The 25,677-nt window shown below is 43.9% G+C and overlaps 1 protein-coding gene across 1 annotated transcript in view; it reads left to right on the forward strand.

Moving 5' to 3' along the window:
• Window positions 1-864: 864 nt before the first annotated feature.
• The window catches only part of tslig3a (tRNA splicing ligase complex subunit 3A), a 35,767-nt gene continuing 10,954 nt past the window's right edge, over window positions 865-25,677 (forward strand). The window contains exons 1-5 of the mRNA XM_085980078.1: window positions 865-1,095; window positions 7,387-7,535; window positions 8,284-8,418; window positions 16,266-16,447; window positions 20,330-20,410. Of these exons, the coding sequence (XP_085836204.1) occupies window positions 920-1,095; window positions 7,387-7,535; window positions 8,284-8,418; window positions 16,266-16,447; window positions 20,330-20,410 (723 nt within the window). The 5' untranslated portion in view covers window positions 865-919. The remainder of the gene's footprint in view (window positions 1,096-7,386; window positions 7,536-8,283; window positions 8,419-16,265; window positions 16,448-20,329; window positions 20,411-25,677) is intronic.

Raw genomic sequence — 25,677 nt, forward strand, 5'->3', positions numbered from 1 at the left:
ATCTTAGAATAAGGGGCTGCCCTTTCAAAACTGAGATGAGGAGAAACTTCTTCACTCAGAGGGTAGTAAATCTATGGAATTTGCTACCTCAGAGAGCTGTGGAAGCTGCGACATTAAATAAATTTAAAACGGAGATAGACAGTTTCCTAGCTAAGGGAATTAGGGGTTGCGGGGAGAGGGCAGGGAAGTGGACGTGAGTCTAGGTTCGGATCAGCCATGATCCCATTGAATGGCGGAACAGGCTCGAGGGGCTCAATAGCCTACTCCTGTTCCTATGTCAGTCGGGTGGGATGAAGTAGGGTGGGAGGAGGCCAGTGCGCAGCATAAACATCGGCATGGTGGACCCAATAGCCCATTTCTGTGCTGTAAATTCGACATAAAGGCATTGTATACGTTAGAATTATGTGGCCTGGGGCTATGGAATTGGCTTTCAAACTGGATGTAAAGGAGCAGCCAGCCAGGCCCAAAACAAGACTTGGGGACATTTTATGTGTGTCATAAATGGGTTTATTTTCAAGAGATTAAAAGTTGTTTAAAAAAAGTAAGTCTTTCAATGAGTGAGTGGATAGGTCTGACTGTGGCTCTGATAATATATTATTTATCAAATAAAACCGTTCCAACCGACCCTCGTGGAGAGAATCAAAAGTTTAAATAATCACCATGGTGACAACGGCCCGCCCGCCCGGGGAGGGCCTTGCTGTCCAATCTTCCGCCTGAATGAACGTCAGGTCCTTCATTAATAATTATTTGCGTTCTATCAATTATACCGATATGGATGCCGTCCATTGTCATTTTTAAACCTATTGAGAAAAAAATACCCACTTTTTTTTTTGGTGGGGCGGGTGGCACACAAGCCCGTCAGGCAGAGCTGCCCGGCGGCCGGTCCGCAGTGAGCGAGCGATCGAGCGAGGCCCCGAAGATGCCAACCAAGCAGCAGAAGCCGCGGAGCGGCAGGAGCGAGCGGGAGGGCAGCCCGGCCGCCACTGGCACCGGTGCTACCAGCAGCAGCACCTCCACCTCGGCCGCCCCAGGCCAGGAGACCGCTCTCCAGCGCACCATGGAGAACGACATCCTCGACTCGCTGGAGGATCTGGGGTACGTGGCGTGAGGCGTGAGGCGCTCGGCCTGGGTTTGGGCGCTCGGCCAGTTTGAGGCTTTCTACCGGGGTTTGTTTAATGGAGGCCCGCTGGATATTAACTGCTGCTGCTGCTGGTGGTTCCGTGGATTCGGGCCTCCAGCCCCCACCCCACTCCCTTTAAAACCTACCTCGCCCCGGCCGCGCCGACATGTGGTAGTGAAGCGGCCTGCGCTTTATTATTAATAGCCTGGTGACCCGGCCCTGTGTCTGGGCCGGGCCTTGCTCGTAATCCGAGCTCTTCGCTATTGGCGCACGTTTCATTGCAACAAGCGCTTCTCAAGGTACAAGTGTGCTTCCCCGCCCCTCCCCATTTTATTTCCTCACTCTGTCGTTTGCACAACATAGATATTTTTTGTATTGCCTGTAACTCGGTTGTTTGCCAATGTCAGAGACACCTGATACACTATTGCAGAGGGTGGGTGCTGCCATGTGACTGAAGGCGTGTTTTCACCCAGTTAAGGTTATGTTCCCAATGGTAGTATAATATAAGTCCAATATAAATGGATTGTAGCTTTCCACATTTTTTTAAAATAACTTTGAAATATTATAGATTGATTTTTTTGGACTCTAAAGGAATCAAGGGATATGGGGGTCGGTCGGCAAAGTGGAGTTGAGGTCGAAGATCAGCCATGATTTTATTGAATGGCGAAGCAGGGTCTAGGGGCCGTATGGTCTGCTCCTATTTCTTATGTTCTTATTAATGCCAAAATCGGTTCACAGTATCTGCCTTCAGCTAGTATTGCATCCAAACACATACAGGATATTAAATATTGTTAATAGGGTATCTAGGTCAGGAAGGGACCTGTTGTGGATTTGAGGTGTCAATGGGATCATTCTCTGTTAACCTAACTATATGAGATCAGTAAAGATCCTGTTGATGCTGTGGACTTCTGGTTGGTCTAAGCACAATTGCTTGCTTGCTATATTGCCCAGCCATCAATTCCATCATCCTCCCTGACCACTGTCTTAGGCTGAACCAGGTTGTTTGCATCCTCAGCATCCTATTTGACCCTGAGATGAGCTTCCAAACCCATTGCTAAGATCACCTACTTCTACCTCTGTAATATAGCCCCTCTGCCCCATGTCAGTCTAGATCTGCTGCTGAAACCCTCATCCATGCTTTTATTACCGCCAGACTTGACTATTCCAACGCTCTCCTGACTAGCCACCCATCTTCCACCCTTCATAAACTTGAGCTTATCCAAAACTGCTGCCCGTATCTTAACTCGCACCAAGTCCTGTTCACCCACCACCCCTGTGCTCACTGACCTACATTGGCTTCAGGTCCACCAAGGCCTCACTCTTGCCTATCTCTGCAACCTCCTTCGGCCTTACAACCCTCATAACTTTGCGTTCCTCCGACTCTGGCCTCTTGTGCGTCCCCGACTTCCTTCGCCCCACCAGTGATGGCTGTGCCTCCGCTGTCTAGCCCCTAAGCCCTGGAATTCACACTCTAAACCTCTTCACCTCTCTCCTCCTGTAAGATGCTCCTTAAAACCTACCTCTTTGACCAAGCTTTTGGTTGCCTGTCCTAAAGTCTCCTCCTTTGGCTTGGTGTCAATTTTTTTTGTCTGATTACGCTCCTGTGAAGTGCCTTCAGATGTTTTACTACGTTAAAAGTGCCAAATGAATGCATGTTGTTATATCTGGGAATAATTACAATAGCTATAAACTAAGAGTTCAATAATAGCATAAATGGTGAGTAAAGTTAAGTGGTTGAGACATGCGTGATAACTTTAAAAAAAAATTATATAACATCTGTGTTAGCATAAACTTTCAGCATGCTCTTATATATTTTAATATGGGAAACAGTATATGTGTGTTGTATCTAAGATGCTGTTGTACTTCAGGTGTGTTCAAAAGAAAAGCAGGCAATTCTTGCCAGGAATTTATGGTGCATTCACACTCCCAAGTTTAGTGCTTTGCACTGATGCTAAACTTGAAGTGTGAAGGCCTGAACTGGCTCCTAAATGAAGCAAAGTGAGGTTCCTTCCTCCTAGTGGCCCAGAAATTAGATTCTTATTGTATTGATACTGGGCTGTATTTTGCCACCCCTATGGGTGCGTACACGCCTGTAGGGGCCGCACAAGTTCCGGGTTTAGGCATGCGCTAAACCCGGAACTTGCGATCTGTCAAAGATCTTCTTGACAGATCCTCCGCATCCCCAGGAGAAGGGCCTCTGCGGGCGGAGAGTTGCGCTATTTGCCCAACTTCTGCCCGCTGAATGCCTGTGAAATTCTTACATCTGGTGAAAGCAGGCGTACGGCCTACTTTTACCAGCGTAAGAGTTTTTTAAAACTAGAAAAATAAAATTTATCACTCATTTATACATTAAAAACCCTGTCCAATAAGGTAAGTTTATTTTTAGCCCCGTTAAAACATATAAAAAAATCAAAAATTAAATTTTTGTTTAAAATATTTAATTAAATGGCATTTTAATAATTTATTTAATGTATTTGTGTATTTTTTAAGTGATCCCCATTCATACTTATGGGAGTAACATACGTACGGAACTCCTATAACTATGAATGGGGGTTGCCGCCTTTTATTGGTTGGGCCGGCCCACGTGACCCCAGGGACGCTTGCAAACCGCATGCATTCCTGGGATACTTGGGCCTCTGCCCGCACGCACCCGGAGAGGCCCAGGATCGTAAGTCACCGTATCTCCCAGGCCACCCGGTAAATGTGTAGATTTTTGACAGGTCAGAGACATCCGCCTGTGGGAAGCCTCCGATCGCAAATTTTGGGCCTATTATAACCCCCATGTTGGTGTGAAATCACTTCACACTGATGGTACAATTGTAGTGTAAATGCATCCTTACAGACACCTGGAAATCTATAAGCTTCCCACACCAACAACAGTTACACTTTATAGCCTTTAAAGGATGAGGTCACCTTAAACACAACTGCACCGTAGCAGAATAAAATATTGTTCCATCACTCCAGTTTTAAAACTGATTTACCATAAGCAATGTGCAAGGTATACAAGTCACATGATCTCATTGTGTTGTTCACTCTACCGATCGGCAAAGGATATTTAGTGAAGTCTGTCCGTTTTGAGGGCAATGAATATTGATATTTGTGATCTGAGCCCAGAAATTAGCGCTCTCGGATTGGGTTATAATCTTGAATTTAGTTCAGGGCATCAGCATCAGTGTGCCATTTTAATGAAATCACTGCAAAATTGTAATTTATGACCAGTTTAAGTCAATAATCTGAATCCTGGGATACAATTTTGTAATATTTCTAAGTATTCCCCTTTTAGAATGGATTGGTCTTGTGTAATTTGTAGGGTTTTTTTGTTGTGCATTTCATTCATGGCCGTTAGGAGCATGACATAATCGCTGTAAGTTTGAGTGCTTATATTATTGATTGCTAAGAAATAAGTATGTACGGGTATCGTGATATCCCACATTGGAAATGGCTACCACATTCTAAAGAGTAACAAATACTGTGGAGTAATTTCAAAGCTGTCTGGTTTCAAATTAAGCTTTTATTCTAGTCCTGCCACGTGTGGAATCACTTGCACTATAGGTGAGTGGTATTTATGGGGTCTCATACAGTGAAAGAAATTTGCAATGAGTGGCCAAGTGTTCTGGACCTGTGTGTATGATTGTTTGAACAATTTACTTCTATTGATAGTTTACATTAAGATACAAATGATAACACATAAATACTACTCCAGTAATGTAATGTTGAATATATTCAAGGCGGAGATAGATATATTTTTGGACTCTAGGGGAACCAAGGGATACGAAGGTCGGGCGGGAAAGTGGAGTTGAGGTCTATGATCAGCCATGATCTTATTGAATGGCGGAGCAGGCTCGAGGAGCTGTATGGCCTGCTCCTGCTCCTAATTCTTGTGTTCTTATGTAATGAGAGCTAATCACAGAAACCCCACAGTGCAGATAGAGACCATTTCGGCCCATCGAGTCTGCACCGACACATATCCCACCCGATTCCCGTAACCCCTACACCAACACATATCCCACCCTATCCCCGTAACCCCACGTATTTAATCCCCCCTAACACTAAGGGTCAATTTATCATAGCCAATCAACCTAACCTGCACATCTTTGGACTGTGGGAGGAAACCGGAGCACCCGGAGAAAACCCACGCAAACAGGGAGAATGTACAAACTCCACACAGTCACCCGAGGCCGGATTTGAACCCGGGTCCCTGGCGCTGTGAGGCAACAGTGCTAACCACTATGCCACCGTGCTTTAAAAGAGCAGAGCTATTTGGGAGTTCATCTGAACAAATTTTCCAGCAGGAAACATTTTTTAAACAAGCATATTTTATAAATGGAGCCATAGAATACAAAAGCAGAGAAGAGAGGTAATGCTAAACCTATCCAAATCATTGGTTAAGACACAATTAGACTATTGTGACAAATTTTGATGCCCCCCTCTAAGAAGGATGTCAAGGCCATAGCGAGGGTCCAGAGAGCTTTACTAATCCGATACCAAGGATGAGAGGATTTAGTTCTGAGGAGAGAGCCGAGAAACTAGACTACATTAGAATAGAGGAGTTGCAATGGAGAAGTTTAAAACTGAGGGATTTTAATGAAGTAAACAGAAAACTATTCCCAGTGATAATAGGCATCCATTTACTATCAAAAGAACAAAGGAAGGGGTTACGAGAAATCTTTGTGCAGCAGGTTGTTAGGACATGGAGTGCCCCAGCAGAAATGGTAATGGAAGCTTTTAAAAGGGGAATTGGATAAATATTTGAAAAATAACATTTAAAAGGCTATTGGATAAGGGCAGGGGACTGGAACTAAGTGGATAGCACTCAGAGCTGGTGTGACGGGCCGTATGGCCACTTCCTCACCTGTCAAATTTGGTGATTCAATCAGCAACTTGCTGGAGTGCATTATCCACAGCAGTTTTTAAGTGTTTCCTACGGGTAAAATCACATCTAAAATTATCCAAGTTGTTCAAAATGTGTTCTTTCTGGTATTTTTGAATCAACATTCATAAAGTACAATGTTACAGTGGTGGCATAGAATGGTATATTTCAGTACATAATTACCATATTTTGAATTGATTATTTCACTGGTCTAGTTGTTTTAATTGTGCCTTGCAGATCAGTCCATTCAGATATCCATAGTAGTGCTGTATATGCCATTTATAGTGCGGGCCTTTTCCCAACAATGTACTCATGTTCAAAGCAGATAGGCTAAAACTTGCAACTTTATGCATGATGTGAACAGGATAACATACCACGGGTCTAACAGCTAGCTATTTATCAAAGTGATTCAATGGAAATTACATGGGCTGCCCAATGCATTCTGCCCATTTCAAAAGGAGGAAAATACCACACTCCGACTACGGTGTTCAGCTAAAATTGACGATTCAAATTTATTTGCAAGCAGCTTAATTATACAGAACAAAAATGCACAGCAAGAGACTAGCAGTATAATACTATATAAACTGTAGAGATCTGAATTTATAGGCGTCCATTCCAGTAACTTTTGAATAGAGCCTCTGCTGAAACATAGCATGGTTGATTGGCATGATGGAGCTCCTTTTGCCACCTCAATAGGAAACAGGTCGTCAAAAAGGGAAATGGAGCTACAGGGAAAACCGATACCTGTTGTACAGTTCTTCTGGGCCCCCAAAGCGTAGATTTGAAGATCAGACGTAGTCACGCAAACTAGAGTATTTGTACCACTGGAGTAGAGGAGGTGTGATAGCAGTCTCTTGACTGTCTAATAAGTTTCTTGTCCTTGATACCTGGCCACAAAAGAAGCCATTAAGAATGCCTGCTATGAGTCTACAAGCTCACTGCATTAACATTTCAAAGACATGGGAACGTCCAAACAAACTTGACCTGATTTTAGATTCTAACCACTGACCATAGCGCACAAATGGTTAATTACCTCCCCTTGACACTAATCAGTATTTCTAGACAGTTTTGTGTATTCTCTTACTCCCCACAAAGACAAAAGAACTACCAGTCTTTAAATAACAACATTGGCCTGTCTATTTTAAAAAAAATACAGGATGTTTTCCTATTTGAGGCATGCTTCTGTCAGACTGCAGTGAATTGACGTTTAGAGCCAAAACATTTTCACTGATTCAGATTTCCGTTGGTGCATGTGCAGTATGAAGGTTCAGTTTAAAAGTCAGGAATATTGGTACATTGTGGAGTTTGGGGATCCCTTTGTGCATATTAACTGCATAGACAGTAGAGGGATTGAAAGACTTTCCAGAATGTTTACAGAACCTGATTCATTTTGCAGATACAAGGGTCCACTTCTGGAAGATGGTGCTCTGGAGTTGGCAGCAGTTGATGGGGCAGCTTCTCTAGAATATACTAAACTATGTGCCTGGCTTGTAGCGGAACTGAAAGCTTTTTACAAACTGGTAGAAAATGTTAATGCAACAACTAGTAAGTACATTTTATTATTAAACAATGGCAAGTTGCATTACCCAATTGATATGATGACTGAAATCCAGTTTGCACATAAAATAGTCAGTATTTGGAAATAATTAAGGAGGTAATTTTAATCTAACTTGCCTGGCCGGACAATAGAAATATGTATTCTGGTACCTTGAAAAGGGACTGTGCGTGGTTATGCCTCACTTATACTGTTATACTTGTATAGTTAACTGTTTAAATGGCTTTATTTATTCAGTTCAAACTGCTAAATCATGGCAAACTTTAGTTGAGTGCTTAATCAGTATTTGGAGTTTAACACCTTGTATCATTAGTAACAGCAAATTTGCATTATTGAAGACAGTGCCAGAAATTTATGGCTTGCTCCATTCCTTACAATATATCTTCAGAGATTTTTTATATCCATATAATGAATTTATATAAAAATCTCATTCTTGAAACATTCAAAGCAATAAGTGCCGTTTGTGGGACAGGGTAGGGTCTGTAAGCAGGCATGCTATTCCATAATCTTGTCCGAGAGACATTGCAACCATAATGCTTTGGCTTACCTGTAAAACTGTTAGTCATATCTGGAACGAAGGAAATGCCGTAATCTATATAGTAAATGGCTTAGTTGGGTAAAATATTTTCTATTCAAATATAAATGTAGCTCAATAATCTTGAATATTCTCTGGTTCTAAGATTTTAGGTCCTGTGATTGTCTCCCTTAATTTTTTCTTTAATTCTCTATTCTTTATAGGTCCCACCGAAGCTGAAGAATTTCAGCTGGAGATGAGTGGCTTGCTGGCTGAGATGAATTGTCCCTATTCTGTTCTAACCACTGGAGATGTCACTAAACGCCTTCTCGACAAATATAATTGCCTTTTACTGCTCAGTAAGTTACAGTAGAATTTTCATCATTTTCTGATTAATTATTGGGCTTTAAAATTAACCACATCATGTTTGACTGTGTTCAGAAATGGTTAAAGGTGCATTCTCTTCCAAAATTTGTATGTGTATGCATGTACATGGGTACAGTAACCTAGTGGTTATAGTGCTGGACTAGCAATCTAGAGGTTATGCATTCAAATGCCTACCATGGCAAATAAGAACATAAGAAATAGGAGCAGGAGTCGGCCATTTGGCCCCTCGAGCCTGCTCCGCCATTCAATAAGATCATGGCTGATCTTCTACCTCACCTCCACTTTCCTGCACTATCCCCATATCCCTTGATTCCCTTAATATTCAAAAATCTATCGATCTCTGTCTTGAATATACTCAACGATTGAGCCTCCACAGCCCTCTGGGGTAGAGAATTACAAAGATTACTTAAACTCAAAACAATCACTATCACTAGAGAAAAAGTACTAGTCAAACTAATGGGACGAAAGGTGGACAAGTTCCCTGGACCCGATGGCTTGCATCCTATGGTCTTAAAAGCGGTGGCTGCAGAGATAGTGGATGCATTGGTTGTAACCTACCAAAATTCCCTGGATTCTGGAGAGGTCCCAGCGGACTGGAAAACCGCAAATGTAACGCCCCTATTTAAGAAAGGAGGGAGACAGAAAGCAGGTAACTATAGACCAATTAGCCTAACCTCTCTCATTGGGAAAATGCTGGAGTCCATCATTAAGGAAGTGCTGGCAGGACATTTAGAAAATCATAATCTAGTCGAGCAGAGTCAGCATGGTTTTATGAAAGGGAAAGCATGTTTGACAAATTTGCTGGAGTTCTTTGAGGATGTAACGAGCAGGGTGGATAAAGGGGAACCAGTAGATGTTGCGTATTTGGATTTCCAGAAGGCATTCGATAAGGTGCCACATAAAAGGTTACTGCACAACATAAGAGCTCACGGGGTTGGGGGTAATATATTGACATGGATAGAGGATTGGCTAACTAACAGAAAACAGAGTTGGGATAAATGGGTCATTTTCAGGTTGGCAAGCTGTTAACTAGTGGGGTGCCGCAGGGATCAGTGCTGGGGCCTCAACTATTTACAATCTATATTAACGACGTGGATGAAAGGACTGAGTGTAATGTAGCCAAATTTGCTGATGATACAAAGATGAGTGGGAAAGCAAATTGTGTAGAGGACGCAAAGAATCTCCAAAGGGATATAGATAGGCTAAGTGGGCAAAAATCTGGCAGATGGAGTATAATGTGGGAAAATGCGAGGTTATCCACTTTGGTAGAGAAATACAAAAGCAAATTATTATTTAAATGGGGAGAGATTACAAAATGCTGAGGTACAGAGGAATCTGGGGGGTCCTTGTACATGAATCACAAAAAGTTAGCATGCAGGTACAGCAAGTACTGTAAATTAGGAAGGCAAATGGAATGTTGACCTTTATTGCAAAGGGAATGGAGTATAAAAGTAGGGAGGTCCTGTTACAACTATACAGGGCGTTGGCGAGACCACACCTGGAGTACTGCGTACAGTTTTGGTCTCCTTATTTAAGGAAGGATATACGTGCAATGGAAGCAGTTCAGAGAAGGTTCACGAGGTTGATTCCGGAGATGAAGGGGTTGTCTTATGAAGAAAGGTTGAGCAGGTTGGACCTATACTCACTGGAGTTTAGAAGAATGAGAGGGGATCTTATTGAGACATATACGATTCTGAAATGGCTTGACAGCGTAGATGCAGAGAGGATGTTTCCCCTTATGGGAGAATCTAGAACTAGGGGGCATAATTTCAGAATAAGGGGGCACTCCATTTAAACGGAAATGAGCAGGAATTTCTTCTGAGGGTTGTGAATCTTTGGAATTCTCTTCCCCAGAGAGCTGTGGAGGCTGGGTCATTGCATATATTTAAGGTGGAGATACAGGTTTTTGAAAGGTAAGAGAGTGAAGGGTTATGGGGAGCGGGCAGGGAAGTGGAGTTGAGGCCAAGATCAGATCAGCCATGATCTTATTGAATGGCGGAGCAGACTCGAGGGGCCGAATGACCTACTCCTCCTACGTCTTATGTTCTTATTCACCACCCTGAGTGAAGACATTTCTCCTCATCTCAGTCTAAATGGCTGACCCCTTATTCTGAGACTGTGACCCCTGGTTCTAGACTCCTCAGCCAGGGGAAACATCCTCCCTGCATCTACCCTGTCAAGCCCTGTAAGAATTTTGTATGTTTCAATGAGATCACCTGTCATTCTTCTAAACTCTAGAGAATATAGGCCTAGTCTACTCAATCTCTCCTCATAGGACAATCCCCTTATCCCAGGAACCAGTCTGGTGAACCTTCATTGCACTCCCTCTATGGCAAGTATATCCTTCCTTAGGTAAGGAGACCAAAACTATACACAATACTCCAGATGTGGTCTCACCAGGGCCCTATATAATTGCAGTAAGACATCTTTACTCTTATACTCAAATCCTCTTGTAATAAAGGCCAACATACCATTTGCTTTCCTAATTGCTTGCTGTACCTGCATGTTAACTTTCAGTGATTCGTGTACAAGGACACCCAGGTCCCTCTGAACACCAATATTTCCCAACCTCTCTCCATTTAAAAAATACTCTGCTTTTCTATTTTTCCTACCAAAGTGGATAACTTCACATTTCTCCACATTATATTCCATTTGCCATGTTCTTATCCACACACTTAGCCTGTTTATATCCCCTTGAAGCCTCTGCATCCTCCTCACAACTTACATTCCCACCTAGCTTTGTATCATCAGTAAACTTGAATATATTGCACTTGGTCCCCTCATCCAAATCATTGATATAGATTGTAAATAGCGGAGGCCCAAGCACTGATCCTTGCGGTACCCCACTAGTTACAGCCTGCCAACCCGAAAATAACCCGTTTATTCCTACTCTGTTTTCTGTCCGTTAACCAATCCTCAATCCATGCTAGTATATTACCCCCAATCCCATGAGCCCTAATTTTGTTTAATAACCTCTTGGGTGGCACCTTATCGATTGCCTTCTGAAAATCCAAATTCACCACATCCACTAGTTCCCCCTTACCTATTCTGCTAGTTATGAACATACGAATTAGGAGCAGGAGTAGGCCACTCGGCCCCTCGAGCCTGCTTCACCATTCAGTAAGATCACGGCTGATCTGATTACTCCACATTCCCGTCTACCCCCGATAACCCTTCACCCCCTTGCTCACCAAGAATCTATCCACAACCTTAAAAAAAAAGTCTTAGATTTACCAAACACAATTTCCCTTTCATAAATCCGTGTTGACTCTGCCCAATCCTATTAGTATTTTCTAAGTGCCCTGTTACCACGTCCTTAATAGATTCTAGCATTTTCCCTACTACTGATGTCAGGCTAACTGGTCTGTAGGTCCCTGTTTTCTCTCTCCTTCCTTTCTTATCATGGGGTTACATTTGCTACCTTCCAATCCACGGGAACTGTTCTAGAATCTATGGAATTTTCGAAAATGACAACCAATGCATCCACTATTTCTATAGCCAACTCTTTCAAAACCCTAGATGTAGGCCATCAGGTTCAGGGGTTTTATCGGCTTTCAGTTCCATTAATTTCTCCAGTACTACTTTTTTACTAATACTAATATCTATCAGTTCCTCATTTTTGCTAGACCCTTGGTTGTCCACTATTTCCAGGAGGTTTTTTGCGTCTTCTTCCGTGAAAACAGACACAAAGGGCAGGATTTTCATTGGGCCGTGGAGGTGGGATTGGAGGCATGTGGGGGTTAAAATCTCGAAATCGGGGGGCACGAACCCAACCCGCCTCCATGCCAGTTTCAAAGGAGGCGGGTACCCAACCTGTGCTGAGACCCGCCTCCCCGAGGCAGGAAGGGGATTAGTGCCAATTAACTGCCTGTTAACAGGTAGTTAACAGGCAGTTTTCAGCCTAATCACTATTTTCATTCTTGAAGTGTGGGATTCCCGACGGCTCCAAACCACGCCAAGTTAGCGAGGCGGACCGTCTGGCTGAAGGGCTTGGCGGGTTCGAGATGTCCGGTGTTCAGGTGAGTGATGGGTGCATGAGTTCAGAGGTAAGTGTGTTTGGTGTGTGTAAAGTGTTTTAAAAAGTTTTACTTACATTTACTTACTTCAGGTCTCGAGAGTCCCTCATCTCACCGGCACAAAAAGCAGAATGGCCGCGAGCTGTCAAAAGTTGCAGCATTCAGCTTTCTGTTCTGGAGAGATCTCTAAATCAGCCTGAGAGGAAGGAATTAACTTGGAGTACAGATCGTCCGTGTTTGACAGCTTCAAACAGCTGTCAAACGCTGATATTTCATCTGTCAAAAGCTTTTGACAGATGAAATGTCAACCTGTGACGTCACCTGTTGCCGGGTGGCCCTTAATTGGCCTGCTGGACGGGCTCAACAAGGTCAATCAAGTGAAAATCGCGTGGGTTGGCCACAACTCAATGGAGGCGGGACTACAACCCCAAAAGTTGTAGTCGCGCCTCCTCAATCAAAATCCAGCCCAAAGTATTTGTTTCGTTTCTCTGCCATTTCCTTATTCCCCACTATAATTTCTCCTGTCTCAACCTGTAAGGGACCCACATTTATTTTCGCTAATCTTTTCCTTTTTACATACCGATAGAAGTTTTTACAGTCTGTTTTTATGTCTCTCTAGTTTACTCTCATTCTATTTTCCCTTTCTTTATCAGTTTCTTGGTCCTCCTTTGCAGAATTCTAAAATCCTCCCAATCCTCAGGCTTACTACTCTTTTTGGCAGCATTTTTGAGCCTCTTCCTTTTCTAATACTAACTAACTTCTATTGTTAGCCACGGTTGGATCACACTTCCTGTGGGGTTTTTGTGCCTTAAAGGAATGTATATTTGTTGTAAATTATGTATTCTTTAAATGCTAACCATTGCTCGTCTGCTGTCGTACCTTTTAATGTAGTTTCCCAATCTACCTTAGCCAATTCGCCCCTCATAACTACGTAGTTTGCTTTGTTTAGATTTAAGACCCTAGTTTCGGATTTAACTCAATCACTTTCAAACTGAATATAAAATTCTATCGTATTATGGTCACTCTTCCCTAAAGGCCCCTTTAGTACAAGGTTATTAATTAACCCTTTCTCGTTGCACAATAATAGATCTAAAATAGCCTGATCCCTAGTTGGTTCCTCAACATACTGATCTAGAAAACTATCTTGCATTCATTCCATGAATTCGTCCTCCACACTATTACTGCAGATTTGGTTTGCCCAGTCTATATATAGATTAAAAGTCCCCCATGGTTACTGTATTACCCTTGTTGCATGTGCCTCTAATTTCCTACATTACAACTACTGTTTGGGGACCTATAAACAACTCCCACCAATGTTTTCTGCCCCTTGCTGTTTCTTGGCTCCACCCAAACTGATACTACTGTCTTTATCCCATCCTTTATTATCAGGACTACCCCTCCTCCTTTTCCATTTTGCCTATCCCTATTGGGAAGTTGAATTGATTAAATCTGTGATTTGTGGCTGGCACCAGATTAAATAACTATGAAAGCTGCCGGATTGTCATAAAAACCCAACTGGTTCACTCATGTCCTTCAGGGAAGGGAACCTACCTCTGGCCAGCATGTGGCTCCAGTCCCACACTGTGGTTGACTTTTAATGACTTCAGGGATGGGCAATAAATGTGGCCTTGCCAGCACCGCCCACATCCTGAGAACCAATATAATGCATGCATTAAACCATACTATTCAGAAGATTGGGGACAAGTGTCTGGAGCTGTGTGCGATGTTTAAAAATATTAAAATCATGTGCATTAGTTTCATTTGTGAAAGCATTAATAGTTACATATTTCAAACTGGGTGCGAGTCCTATATTCTTGTGCTGGATTTTACAGTAGGTTTCTTATTGATGTCAAATGATCAGCAAATCGATACGAGCAGCTGACTTCATTTATCTGTAAGGTGGCCATCGTTCTTGTCCCTTTCCAATTGTTGGATATTGTCTCGGTAGTGTTCGCTATCTGTGCTTTGTAATATGGTTGAAGAGAATTGCTGAAGATTGAAAAGGCACATGTCAAAATCTCAGTAATTGTTTGCTGTACCTCTTGGGTCAAATTGTCAAAACCATACACTTTAGAACACAATTCAAGTTGCAAACCATAGAAATTATAACTTTACAGCACAGAAGGGGGCTATTTTGTCTAATCTATCTGTTCCAGCTAATTGTTAGTGATCTCTGATGCTGCAGAGTGTGGCCAATTGTTGCTCAACCACGGGGATCCTCTGCTGCGGAGATTCAATTTTCTGACACTTAATGCAAATGTTCTGCCCCTACAAATACTGAGGATTCATGATGGCTCACCTATCACACCCTACATCTGCCTTCGTTTCGCATAAGGACCATGGCTGACAATTACTGCTGCCAGTATTCTATTTTACAGTGTTGAAATCAACTAAACCCATCATCGACAAGTATGTGGGGATTTAAAATAAAATATTTTACGACAATCCGGCAGTTTTGTCACTTCTACTGATACCAGCTGCTGCTTTTCAGGCTTTTAAATCTGAAATTAAATTCTCAAACTGCCACAGTGGAATTTTAACTCATTCCCTAGGTTACTAGTCCAGTAACATAGCCACTACACTACCATATCTCCAGTATCAGCTCCTGAGAGAGAACAAACACATACAATTGTAAATATTCGTGTTGTAAAAGATTTCAGTTTGCAAGTTTCATGATTTGCTCACTCGAATTGTGACTAAATGGGAATACAAGTATAGATTTTGAGTTTCCACTTTTCTGAAGAGAGCATTTTGACCTTCACCCATTCGTAGTGTGTGGATGGGAAATCTAGCTCTTAACACTGTAGGCACTTTTACACTTGGGGTCAGGGAAGAGCTGTGCTAAAGTGGAGATCAGTGACCTCCATGCATCACATATCCCTGTTTACCTTTCTTCTTGACACACCACAGTGAGGCTGGTTGATGAGTAAAATGAATTTAATCTGGGATAACCCGATGACCGCTCGTGGATCCGTGAAATTGCATCTCATGCTATTGAGTCTCTAGAGGTTCCCTTTTTATATTAGTGTGCTGTGTAGTGACACCGCTTCAGTATAAAAGTACCTTAGAATGCAGGTGGTTCGTTATGGCTGCTGGTTACAAGTCTATCATTGGTGGTGGCAGCAATTTGAAGTGATGAAATGTGCAAAAAGCATATTGGCACCAAATTAATGTATATAGGTTTTTTTCCAAAGCCATATTAATGCCAATGTGCTAAAGAAGCTGAGTGACAACTCTGAATAAATAGAATTGGGTGGATATATTGGCCAAAGGGCATCAGTCTGTTATCTTTTGAAGTGAAGAATTATTCAAATTCTTTAAAACTTCTCCTGAGGTGGCCTAATGCTGTTCCCTGATGGTTCAGTTAGTCAATTTACTGTGTTGTGTGGTACAGTACTAAAGTATTATCAATCAAGAAAGTCCTAGGTTCAGTCCCTAGAATAAGTTGATCTCAGCCAGGGTGGCAGCAGGGACCTCGGCATCTCTGAGCTACAGAGGTTGAAAAAAAGCTAGTCGACGGCAAGGCGTGCACCTGTTTGGACATCGGTTGGGGATGGAATCAGGCTCGACGGGGATGGTCCCCTCTTTCTTTTTCCAGATCAAATAGCCTTTTGACAGTCACCTTGCGGGGTCACGTATGAAAGACTAGTTGGCACACGCATGGGACAGTACCCGAGCAATAGTCAGTGACCGCAGGAAAGGAAGGAATTGGGTGGGGTGAAGTTCAGATAATTTCACAGTTCATTTATCATTTGTGTTCACGTTGAAACTGATTTTTCCCCCCCCCCCCCCCCCTGCTGTAGCTTACCTGATTTCTGAGCTTGAATCTTCACGGATGCTTGGTGTGAACAGCCCACCAAAGAAGGAACCAGATGAAATCAGCCAGTCCTTTGTGGAGCTGAAATCCATGTGCATTTCTCTGGGTATGTCCAAGCCCCCAGATAACATCACCATGTTCCAGTTCTTCAGTGGGATTGAGAAAAAGGTACACTCAAGAACAAAATTGTCCTAATGTGCAGTATTTAAAACTTGAATTACTCAGCCTGGCTGTTCCAGTATCAGTAATTATTTTTTAAAATCCATCGATGGAGATTCCGCTTCTGGAAATACATAAATTTTTAAAAGAAATAAGCATACAGATCAGTTGAGCAGAAGATTCCTTTTGACTTGGAAACTGAACAACTGTTTGAATTTTTAGCTACTGCTGTAAAATCAGGATTTAGGGAATATTAGATGGCTTCCATGATTTCACCTTTAAGACTTGGTTTGTTTATTTCAGAAGAGGAAGTGCAAAGAGGCATTTAGTTGGAGATTTCAGATAATCTTAATCCCCACTGTGGGTCAAGCTACCTATTAAAATTGGAAAATTGCATTTCTCGTTTCAAATAGATTATTGACTGACACGGTTTCACTGCATTGTACCTTATTCTCAGGTGTCCATCACACAATTGGGTATTTAACTTCCGCATCCCAATACTCATTTGTGTGTGGGAGACTTTCCAATCAACAAATGAGAATCAAATTGTTTTATAATACAAACTTTCAAGTGCAAAAAGCATTGATTAAACTTTGCTTTGGAATAGAATTGCTTAAATGCCGAGCACTTTTGCTAACATAATCGATAGTAACAGTAGGATTTGTTGCATTTTCAGCTGATACGTAGTTGGGGTTGTTTAACTGATGGTAAATCCTGGAATCTTTAAAGTGGCTACTGTGCACAAAACCCCAGTGTGGGGAAAGTCAGTGTGTGTATTTTGAACACTTCAATCACCTCTCAACCTGCTAAACTCAAGGGAATACAAGCCAAGTTAATGCAACCTCTACTCATAATTTAATCCTCAGACCAACCATTTTCAGCTGTTTTATCAAAGACCTTCCCTCCATTATAGAGTCAGGAATGGGGGAGTACACTGACGATTCTACTGTGTTGAGCTCCATTCACAAGTCCTCTGATAATGAAGTAACCTATCCCAATCTACAGGATCTGAACAACACTAATTAGTGGCTTACCACCTAATCCCTCAAGGCCACTCCACAATTTACACAGCTCAAGTCAGGAGAGTGATGGAATACTGACCACTGGCATAGATGGGTGCAGCCGTTAACACTCTTATGGTCAACACCATCCAGGACAGAGCAGTTTGCTTGATTTGTGCCCTCACGCCGCCCCCCCCCCCATTTCACTCAATATCCATCCTCTGTCATAGGACATACTGCAGCCACAGTATTATATCTACAGGGTGCACTACAGAAACTCTGCAAACTTACTTCAACAGCACTTCCCAGTCCTGCGACCTCGACCACCAAGAAGAACAAGAGCAGCCGTATCACCATCTCCAAGTCACATGCCATCCTGGCTTTGGCATGTATCACTGTTCCTTCATCATTGCTGGCTCAGTATCTTGGAATTCCCTACTTAACACCATTGTGGGAGAACCATAAATGCCACGACTGCAACGTCTCAAGAAGAGAGCCCACTATCGCCACCTTGGAGCAGCTAAAAATGGGTAATAAATGCAGCCTTGCCAGTGTTGCCCATGTCCCAAGAAATAAAAGAAAAATAACCCATTTTTGGGAGCCCACTTTCAAATTCCTCTGGCTACTGCTAAAGCAAGACCAGTTCAACTCCAATGCTCCGACCTCGAGTGGTGGAACCAGGGTTTTCAGATCACTCTTGCATGCAAATCTTGAATGATGGCAGTCACCATATTGCTAGTGCGCAACCTGAAATCGCATACCAACTACCCCGCCAGAGTGCTCTTCTCTCCTCCATGAATGAGCTGATTTATTTGCAGGGAGCAGGTTAGAGGCCCAGGGAGCAACTGTGAACTGGGACGTAGAAACCATCCTGCAGAAATGGGCTACGGAAAGGTGGTTGGCTTCCCACGGAGGCGCTAATGGTGACTAGTAGGCTACCGTTTGGGGCTCACTGGTCAGTGAAACATTATGGGAGAGGTTGTAGGTGGCTGCAGAAATAAAGGCTCCTACGATCGAATTCTGCTCTCTATAGGGCCATCTAGGCTGGAGAATGGCCTGAGGTTTCACAAATGTAAGTAGGCAATAGCACTGCCTATGTTAGAGACTCGAGAGGTAATTAAAATGAAGAGCAAGTGTGAGCAAGATAGCCTGACACAAGTGTGACTGACAAAAAGTGAGGTTTTATGAGATGTAGGAATTGCACAACAAAGTGCGCAAAGATGCAAAATTCTTACTACCCTATTTGCAGATCACCTGTGATGTTGAACAGTGTTAGTCAGGAGAGTGTGATGTGCTAAGTGCGATAAGAATAAATGTCAAATTTGCAGGAAGTAATGAGCAAGAATGCTACATTCATATACAGTACATCATATAAGAATGTAGTGTACTAATGCACCAGTTCTCCACGTAACCTTGGTTCACGTGATCATAAAGCATTACGTGGTACTGTTTGAAGTAAAGTAGGCAGTTCCCCAGGTGTCCAGACCGACATCCATCCATAAACCAATAGCACCAATAATGGAACGCATCATTGTGGAACAACGTAAATATAATTCTAAATTTAATTAGATAAAAATAACGACCTGTCAATACAATGGGCTTCCCCAAAATTTATTCAATTAAAAACAGAAGTCGGGTCCGCTTTAATCCAAGGGGTTTTCCCGTGTTTATTATTCAAACCGTAAAGCCGCCTTCACCCTTCAGAGTAAGTATGAAATGCTGTCAGGAGTGGCTCGCTTCCTGACAATTAGCTGTTTAATTAATAAACTTTGGACAAAGTGCAATTTGACAGGACATGGTGGTATTTCCTGCAGATTAAATAAAAGGGGTTAGAGTATAAAATGTGGCAAAAATAAAAACCGAAGTATGAAAAACTGTTGGAGGATCATGCCACACATCCTGAAAATTCATTAAGTAAAAGCTTCTCTTTCATTTGCTGCGGGTCGGGAGCTAATAAACACTGAAATAAAGAAGGAATTAAAATTTAGATTACTATCAGGGTTGTAGATTATGTGAAAGAAAATGGCAGTGCAGGCAAATTAATGAATTGAATCGAAGTGTTGGCCCAGAGCAGGTAAACACACCGCTACCAAACAGCCTTGTCATCATCCTTAATCTGTTCAGAAACTCTCATTGTCTCTTGAAACCACTTCTATAGCTTCAATCACCTCTAGTAATGTATTCAAGAACTATTACCCTTTCTTGTGGAAAACCACTCTGCCTGGCATCCATTCTTCTTTACTTCCTAATTTTGAACTTGTTTCCTATGATTATTTGGGCAAACTGTTCACTGTGAAAGGTTCATCACTGTGAAAGGTTCAATCAGTTTTGTCAATTCCATTCTGAAAAGTATTGGGGCATCCATTCTGTGTCTGAACATAATTTCATACTATTAGCTTTTCAGAAAATGTAGCTCTGTGGTGGGTGACTTTACCGTTTAGATTGCTTTTTCTTCTTTAGCTTGGTGCACTGGTCTTCAAATGGCTGTTGGTTTATACAGGTAGACTACCTTTTATCCGAACTTCCGAAAACCGAAACCCTCTAAAAACCAAAGGTTTTTTCGTTCAGCGTAAGTCGTGCGCACGACATGACCAGAGTGGCGCACGACCCCGACCCCCGCCGCCAACTCCCGCCGACCCCCCCGCCGCCGACCCCGACCCCCCCGCCGACCCACCCCCGACAAATTTCCCAGTCTTATAAAATACCTTCCGAAATCCGAAATTTTCCGAAAACCGAAACACGGTTGGTCCCGAGGTTTTCGGATAAAGGATAGTCTACCTGTAATTTGACCATAAATGAAAAATACACCTTTTGAATTAGATTGCTCTAAATTTTTTCATCTTTAACCAAACCACTAGGTTTTCAACTCCAATATATTTTTCTTTTTCAGCTTAAAGAATCTTTGTCAAAGGTGCCCCCAAATCATGTGGGAAAACCTCTGGTGAAAAAAGCACTTGGGCCACTTCACTGGGTGAGTAATGAACCCATTAATTGTTTGCGACACGCATGACTGGAATCAGTTGTGGCCATTTTCAATATGGATTAGATGATCTATTCTTTTGTTCATAAGTACTATTAAATAGATACTATATAACCCCCCTAAGGTGTTGAACAATGCTATTTAGACTTCCAAAGAAACTTGTGGAGCACTTCTGAATCCTGTTTTCAGCCATGTTATTTGAAAATACTTATCAAATCACATCATATTGTTGCAACCGAATTATTAACCGGTTAAAGCGTATGGGATACTTGGCTTTGTAAATAGGGGCATTGAATACAAAAACCAGGACGTCAAGCTAAACCTTGACAAATCTCTAGTTAGGCCTCAGCTAGAGCATTGTGTACAACTCTGGGCACTTCACTTTAAGAAGAATGTCAAGGCTTTGGCAAGGATACAGAGGAGGTTTACCAGGATGATATCGGGGTGAGGAACTTCAGTTATGTGGAGAGATTGGAGCAGACCTAATGGAGGTATTCAAAATGATATGGGGTTTAGGGAGAAACTGTTTCCTCTGGTAAGTGGGTCGGTAATCAGATGTCATAGATTTAAAATAATTGGCAAAAGAACTAGAGGGGATATTAGGAGAGATTTCTTCACACAGAGGGTTGTTAAGATCTGGAACACACTACCTGAAAGGGTGGTGGAATCAGATTCCATAGGAACTTGCAAAAGGTAGTTGGACATGCACTTGAAGAGGACTAATTTGCAGGGTTATAATTAGCTGGGGCGTTGGACTAAATTGGACAGCTGTTTCGAAGAGCCGGCACAGGCACAACAGGCCGAATGGCCCCCTTCTGTGCTGCGCCATTCTATGATTCTGTACTGTTTTTCCACATTGAGGATTGATCGTCTCATTCGTGCATGTACTCCTTTTGAAGGAAATACTTTTGTTTTTCGGTGGATGGATATAGTATTGCTGCAGCTATACAAAACCCTGGTTAGACCACACCTGGAGTACTGTGAGCATTTCTGGGCACCACACCTTAGGATATATTAGCCTTGGCGTGAGAGCAGCGTAGATTTACCAGAATGATACCTGGACGTCGAGGATTAAATTACAAGGAGAGATTACACAAATTAGGGTTGTATTCCCAAGAATTTAGATGGTCAAGAAGTGATCTGATGGAAGTTTTCAAGATATTAAGGGGAACAGATAGGGTAGATAGAGAGAAACTATTTCCGCTGGTTGGGGGGGGGGGGGGGCGGGGGGGTCGCTGGCAGAGTCTAAAAATTAGAGCCAGACTTTGCAGGAGTGAAATTGGGAAACACTTACACACAAAGGGTGGTAGAAGTTTGGAACTCTCTTCCGCAAACAGCAATTGATGTCGATCAATTGTTAATTTTAAATCTGAGATTGATGGCTTTTTGTTAACTAAAGGAATTAAGGGATATGGGCCAAAGGCGGGTATATGCAATTAGGTCACAGATCAGCCATGATCTCATTGAATGGTGGAACAGGCTCAAGGGGCTCAATGGCCTCCTCCTGTTCCTATGTTACAAATCCAGCCGAGAAAAAGCAGCAAAAATTACATCCCCAAACAAGACAGCAACCAAATATCTTAGCAAAATACTGCAGATGTTGGAAATCCGAAATAACAACAGAAAATGCTGGAAAAACTCAGCAAGTCAGGCAACATCCGTGGAGAGAAATTTGAGTTGACGTTTCGGGTTTGACCCTTCTTCAAAACTGGAGAGAAAAGGAACTAGATCGAAGGCAGGGCTGCGATCGGACAAAAGAATAAAAGAACCAAAAGAAGTAAAAGAGATTAGAAGCTAGACGAGATGGTAATAGGCTGTGATTAGGTGTAAAGTGTACTGGCAGGGCAAAAGATAGCTGCCAGGTGTGAGAGAGAAACAAAAGGAAAGGGGGGGGGGGGGGGAAGGAAAGGAGTGGAAAAATATAAGTGAAAATGAAATAGGGGCCGAGGTTATGATCTGAAATTGTTGAACTCGATATTGAGACCGGAAGGCTGCAGACTGCCTAATCGGAAGATGAGGTGCTGTTCCTCGAGTTTACGTTGAGCTTCCGTGGAACAGTACAAGAGGCCAAGGACGGTGAGGTCCGAGTGGGAATGGAGCGGTGAATTGAAATGACAGGCGACCGGAAGCTCGGGGTCACCCTTACGGACTGAACGGAGGTGTTCCGCAAAGCGGTCACCCAATCTGCGTTTGGTCTCCCCAATGTAGAGGAGACCGCATCGTGAGCAGCGAATACAGTATACTAGATTGCGAGAAGTACAAGTAAATCGCTGTTTCACCTGGAAGGGGTGTTTGGGGCCCTGGACAGTGGGGAGGGGGGAGGTATAGGGGCAGGTGTTACATCTCCTCCGCTTGCACGGGAAGGTGCCAGGCGAAGGGGAAGGGCTGTTTGGGGTGATAGAGGAGTGGACTAGGGTGTCTCGGAGAGAGCGGTCCCTGCGGAATGCTGAAAGGGATGGGGAGGGGAAGATACGTTTGGTGGTGGGATCACTTTGGAGGTAGCGGAAATGCCGGAGGATGATCCGTTGAATGTGGAGGCTGGTGGGGTGAAAGGTGAGGACAAGGGGAACCCTATCGTGGTTCCGGGAGGGAGGGGCAGGGGTGAGGGCAGAGGTGCGGGAGATAGAACTGACACGGTCGAGGGCAGTGTCAACCACGGTAGAGGGGAATCCTCGGTTGCGGAAAAAGGAAGACATGTCTGAAGCACTGGTGTGGAAGGTGGCATCGTCGGAGCAGATACGGCGGAGGCGGAGAAACTGGGAGAATGGAATAGAGTCCTTACAGGAAGCGGGGTGGGAGGAAGTGTAGTCCAGGTAGCTGTGGGAGTCAGTGGGCTTGTAGTAAATATTGGTCGATAACCTATCCCCAGAGATGGAGACGGAGAAGTCGAGGAAGGGAAGGGAAGAGTCAGAGATGGACCATGTGAAGGTGAGGGAAGGGTGGAACTTGGAGGCAAAGTGAATGAAATTGTCAAGTTCGGGGCGAGAGCAGGAAACGGCACCGATACAGTCATCAATGTATCGGAAAAAGAGGTGAGGGAGGGGACCCGAGTAGGACTGGAACAAAGATTGTTCCACATAGCCCACGAAAAAGCAGGCATAGCTAGGACCCATGCGGGTACCCATGGCAACACCTTTGATTTGGAGGAAATGAGTGGAGTTAAAGGAGAAGTTGTTCAATGTGAGAACAAGTTCAGCCAGGCGGAGGAGGGTCGTGGTGGATGGGGACTGGTCGGGCCTCTGTTCGAGGAAGAAGCGGAGTGCCCTCAGGCCATCCGGGTGGGGGTTGGAGGTGTAGAGGGATTGTACGTCCATGGTGAAAAGGAAGCGGTTGGGGCCAGGAAACTATCTTTTCTCCCCTTGTCCAGTCTCTTCCCACCTACATCCGCGACTCTTCGGACGTCCTCCGCCACTTTAACAGTTTCCAGTTTCCTGGCCCCAACCGCTTCCTTTTCACCATGGACGTACAATCCCTCTACACCTCCATCCCCACCCGGATGGCCTGAGGGCACTCCGCTTCTTCCTCGAACAGAAGGCCCGACCAGTCCCCATCCACCACGACCCTCCTCCGCCTGGCTGAACTTGTTCTCACATTGAACAACTTCTCCTTTAACTCCACTCATTTCCTCCAAATCAAAGGTGTTGCCATGGGTACCCGCATGGGTCCTAGCTATGCCTGCCTTTTCGTGGGCTATGTGGAACAATCTTTGTTCCAGTCCTACTCGGGTCCCCTCCCTCACCTCTTTTTCCGATACATTGATGACTGTATCGGTGCCGTTTCCTGCTCTCGCCCCGAACTTGACAATTTCATTCACTTTGCCTCCAAGTTCCACCCTTCCCTCACCTTCACATGGTCCATCTCTGACTCTTCCCTTTCCTTCCTCGACTTCTCCGTCTCCATCTCTGGGGATAGGTTATCGACCAATATTTACTACAAGCCCACTGACTCCCACAGCTACCTGGACTACACTTCCTCCCACCCCGCTTCCTGTAAGGACTCTATTCCATTCTCCCAGTTTCTCCGCCTCCGCCGTATCTGCTCCGACGATGCCACCTTCCACACCAGTGCTTCAGACATGTCTTCCTTTTTCCGCAACCGAGGATTCCCCTCTACCGTGGTTGACACTGCCCTCGACCGTGTCAGTTCTATCTCCCGCACCTCTGCCCTCACCCCTGCCCCTCCCTCCCGGAACCACGATAGGGTTCCCCTTGTCCTCACCTTTCACCCCACCAGCCTCCACATTCAACGGATCATCCTCCGGCATTTCCGCTACCTCCAAAGTGATCCCACCACCAAACGTATCTTCCCCTCCCCTCCCCTTTCAGCATTCCGCAGGGACCGCTCTCTCCGAGACACCCTAGTCCACTCCTCTATCACCCCAAACAGCCCTTCCCCTTCGCCTGGCACCTTCCCGCGCAAGCGGAGGAGATGTAACACCTGCCCCTATACCTCCCCCCTCCCCACTGTCCAGGGCCCCAAACACCCCTTCCAGGTGAAACAGCGATTTACTTGTACTTCTCGCAATCTAGTATACTGTATTCGCTGCTCACGATGCGGTCTCCTCTACATTGGGGAGACCAAACGCAGATTGGGTGACCGCTTTGCGGAACACCTCCGTTCAGTCCGTAAGGGTGACCCCGAGCTTCCGGTCGCCTGTCATTTCAATTCACCGCTCCATTCCCACTCGGACCTCACCGTCCTTGGCCTCTTGTACTGTTCCACGGAAGCTCAACGTAAACTCGAGGAACAGCACCTCATCTTCCGATTAGGCAGTCTGCAGCCTTCCGGTCTCAATATCGAGTTCAACAATTTCAGATCATAACCTCGGCCCCTATTTCATTTTCACTTACATTTTTCCACTCCTTTCCTTTCCCCCCCCCCCCCCCCCCCACCCCCCCCCCTTTCCTTTTGTTTCTCTCTCACACCTGGCAGCTATCTTTTGCCCTGCCAGTACACTTTACACCTAATCACAGCCTATTACCATCTCGTCTAGCTTCTAATCTCTTTTACTTCTTTTGGTTCTTTTATTCTTTTGTCCGATCGCAGCCCTGCCTTCGATCTAGTTCCTTTTCTCTCCAGTTTTGAAGAAGGGTCAAACCCGAAACGTCAACTCAAATTTCTCTCCACGGATGTTGCCTGACTTGCTGAGTTTTTCCAGCATTTTCTGTTGTTATAACCAAATATCTTAACTGGGAACTATGTTGTACAATGGGTTAGCATGTTCTTCTTTCATCCTGTGACCTGGATTCAAATCCAGT

The sequence above is a fragment of the Somniosus microcephalus genome, chromosome 3 (assembly GCF_052327205.1).
Source record: "Somniosus microcephalus isolate GS21.2 chromosome 3, FLI_Smic_1.0, whole genome shotgun sequence".
Taxonomy (NCBI): domain Eukaryota; kingdom Metazoa; phylum Chordata; class Chondrichthyes; order Squaliformes; family Somniosidae; genus Somniosus; species Somniosus microcephalus.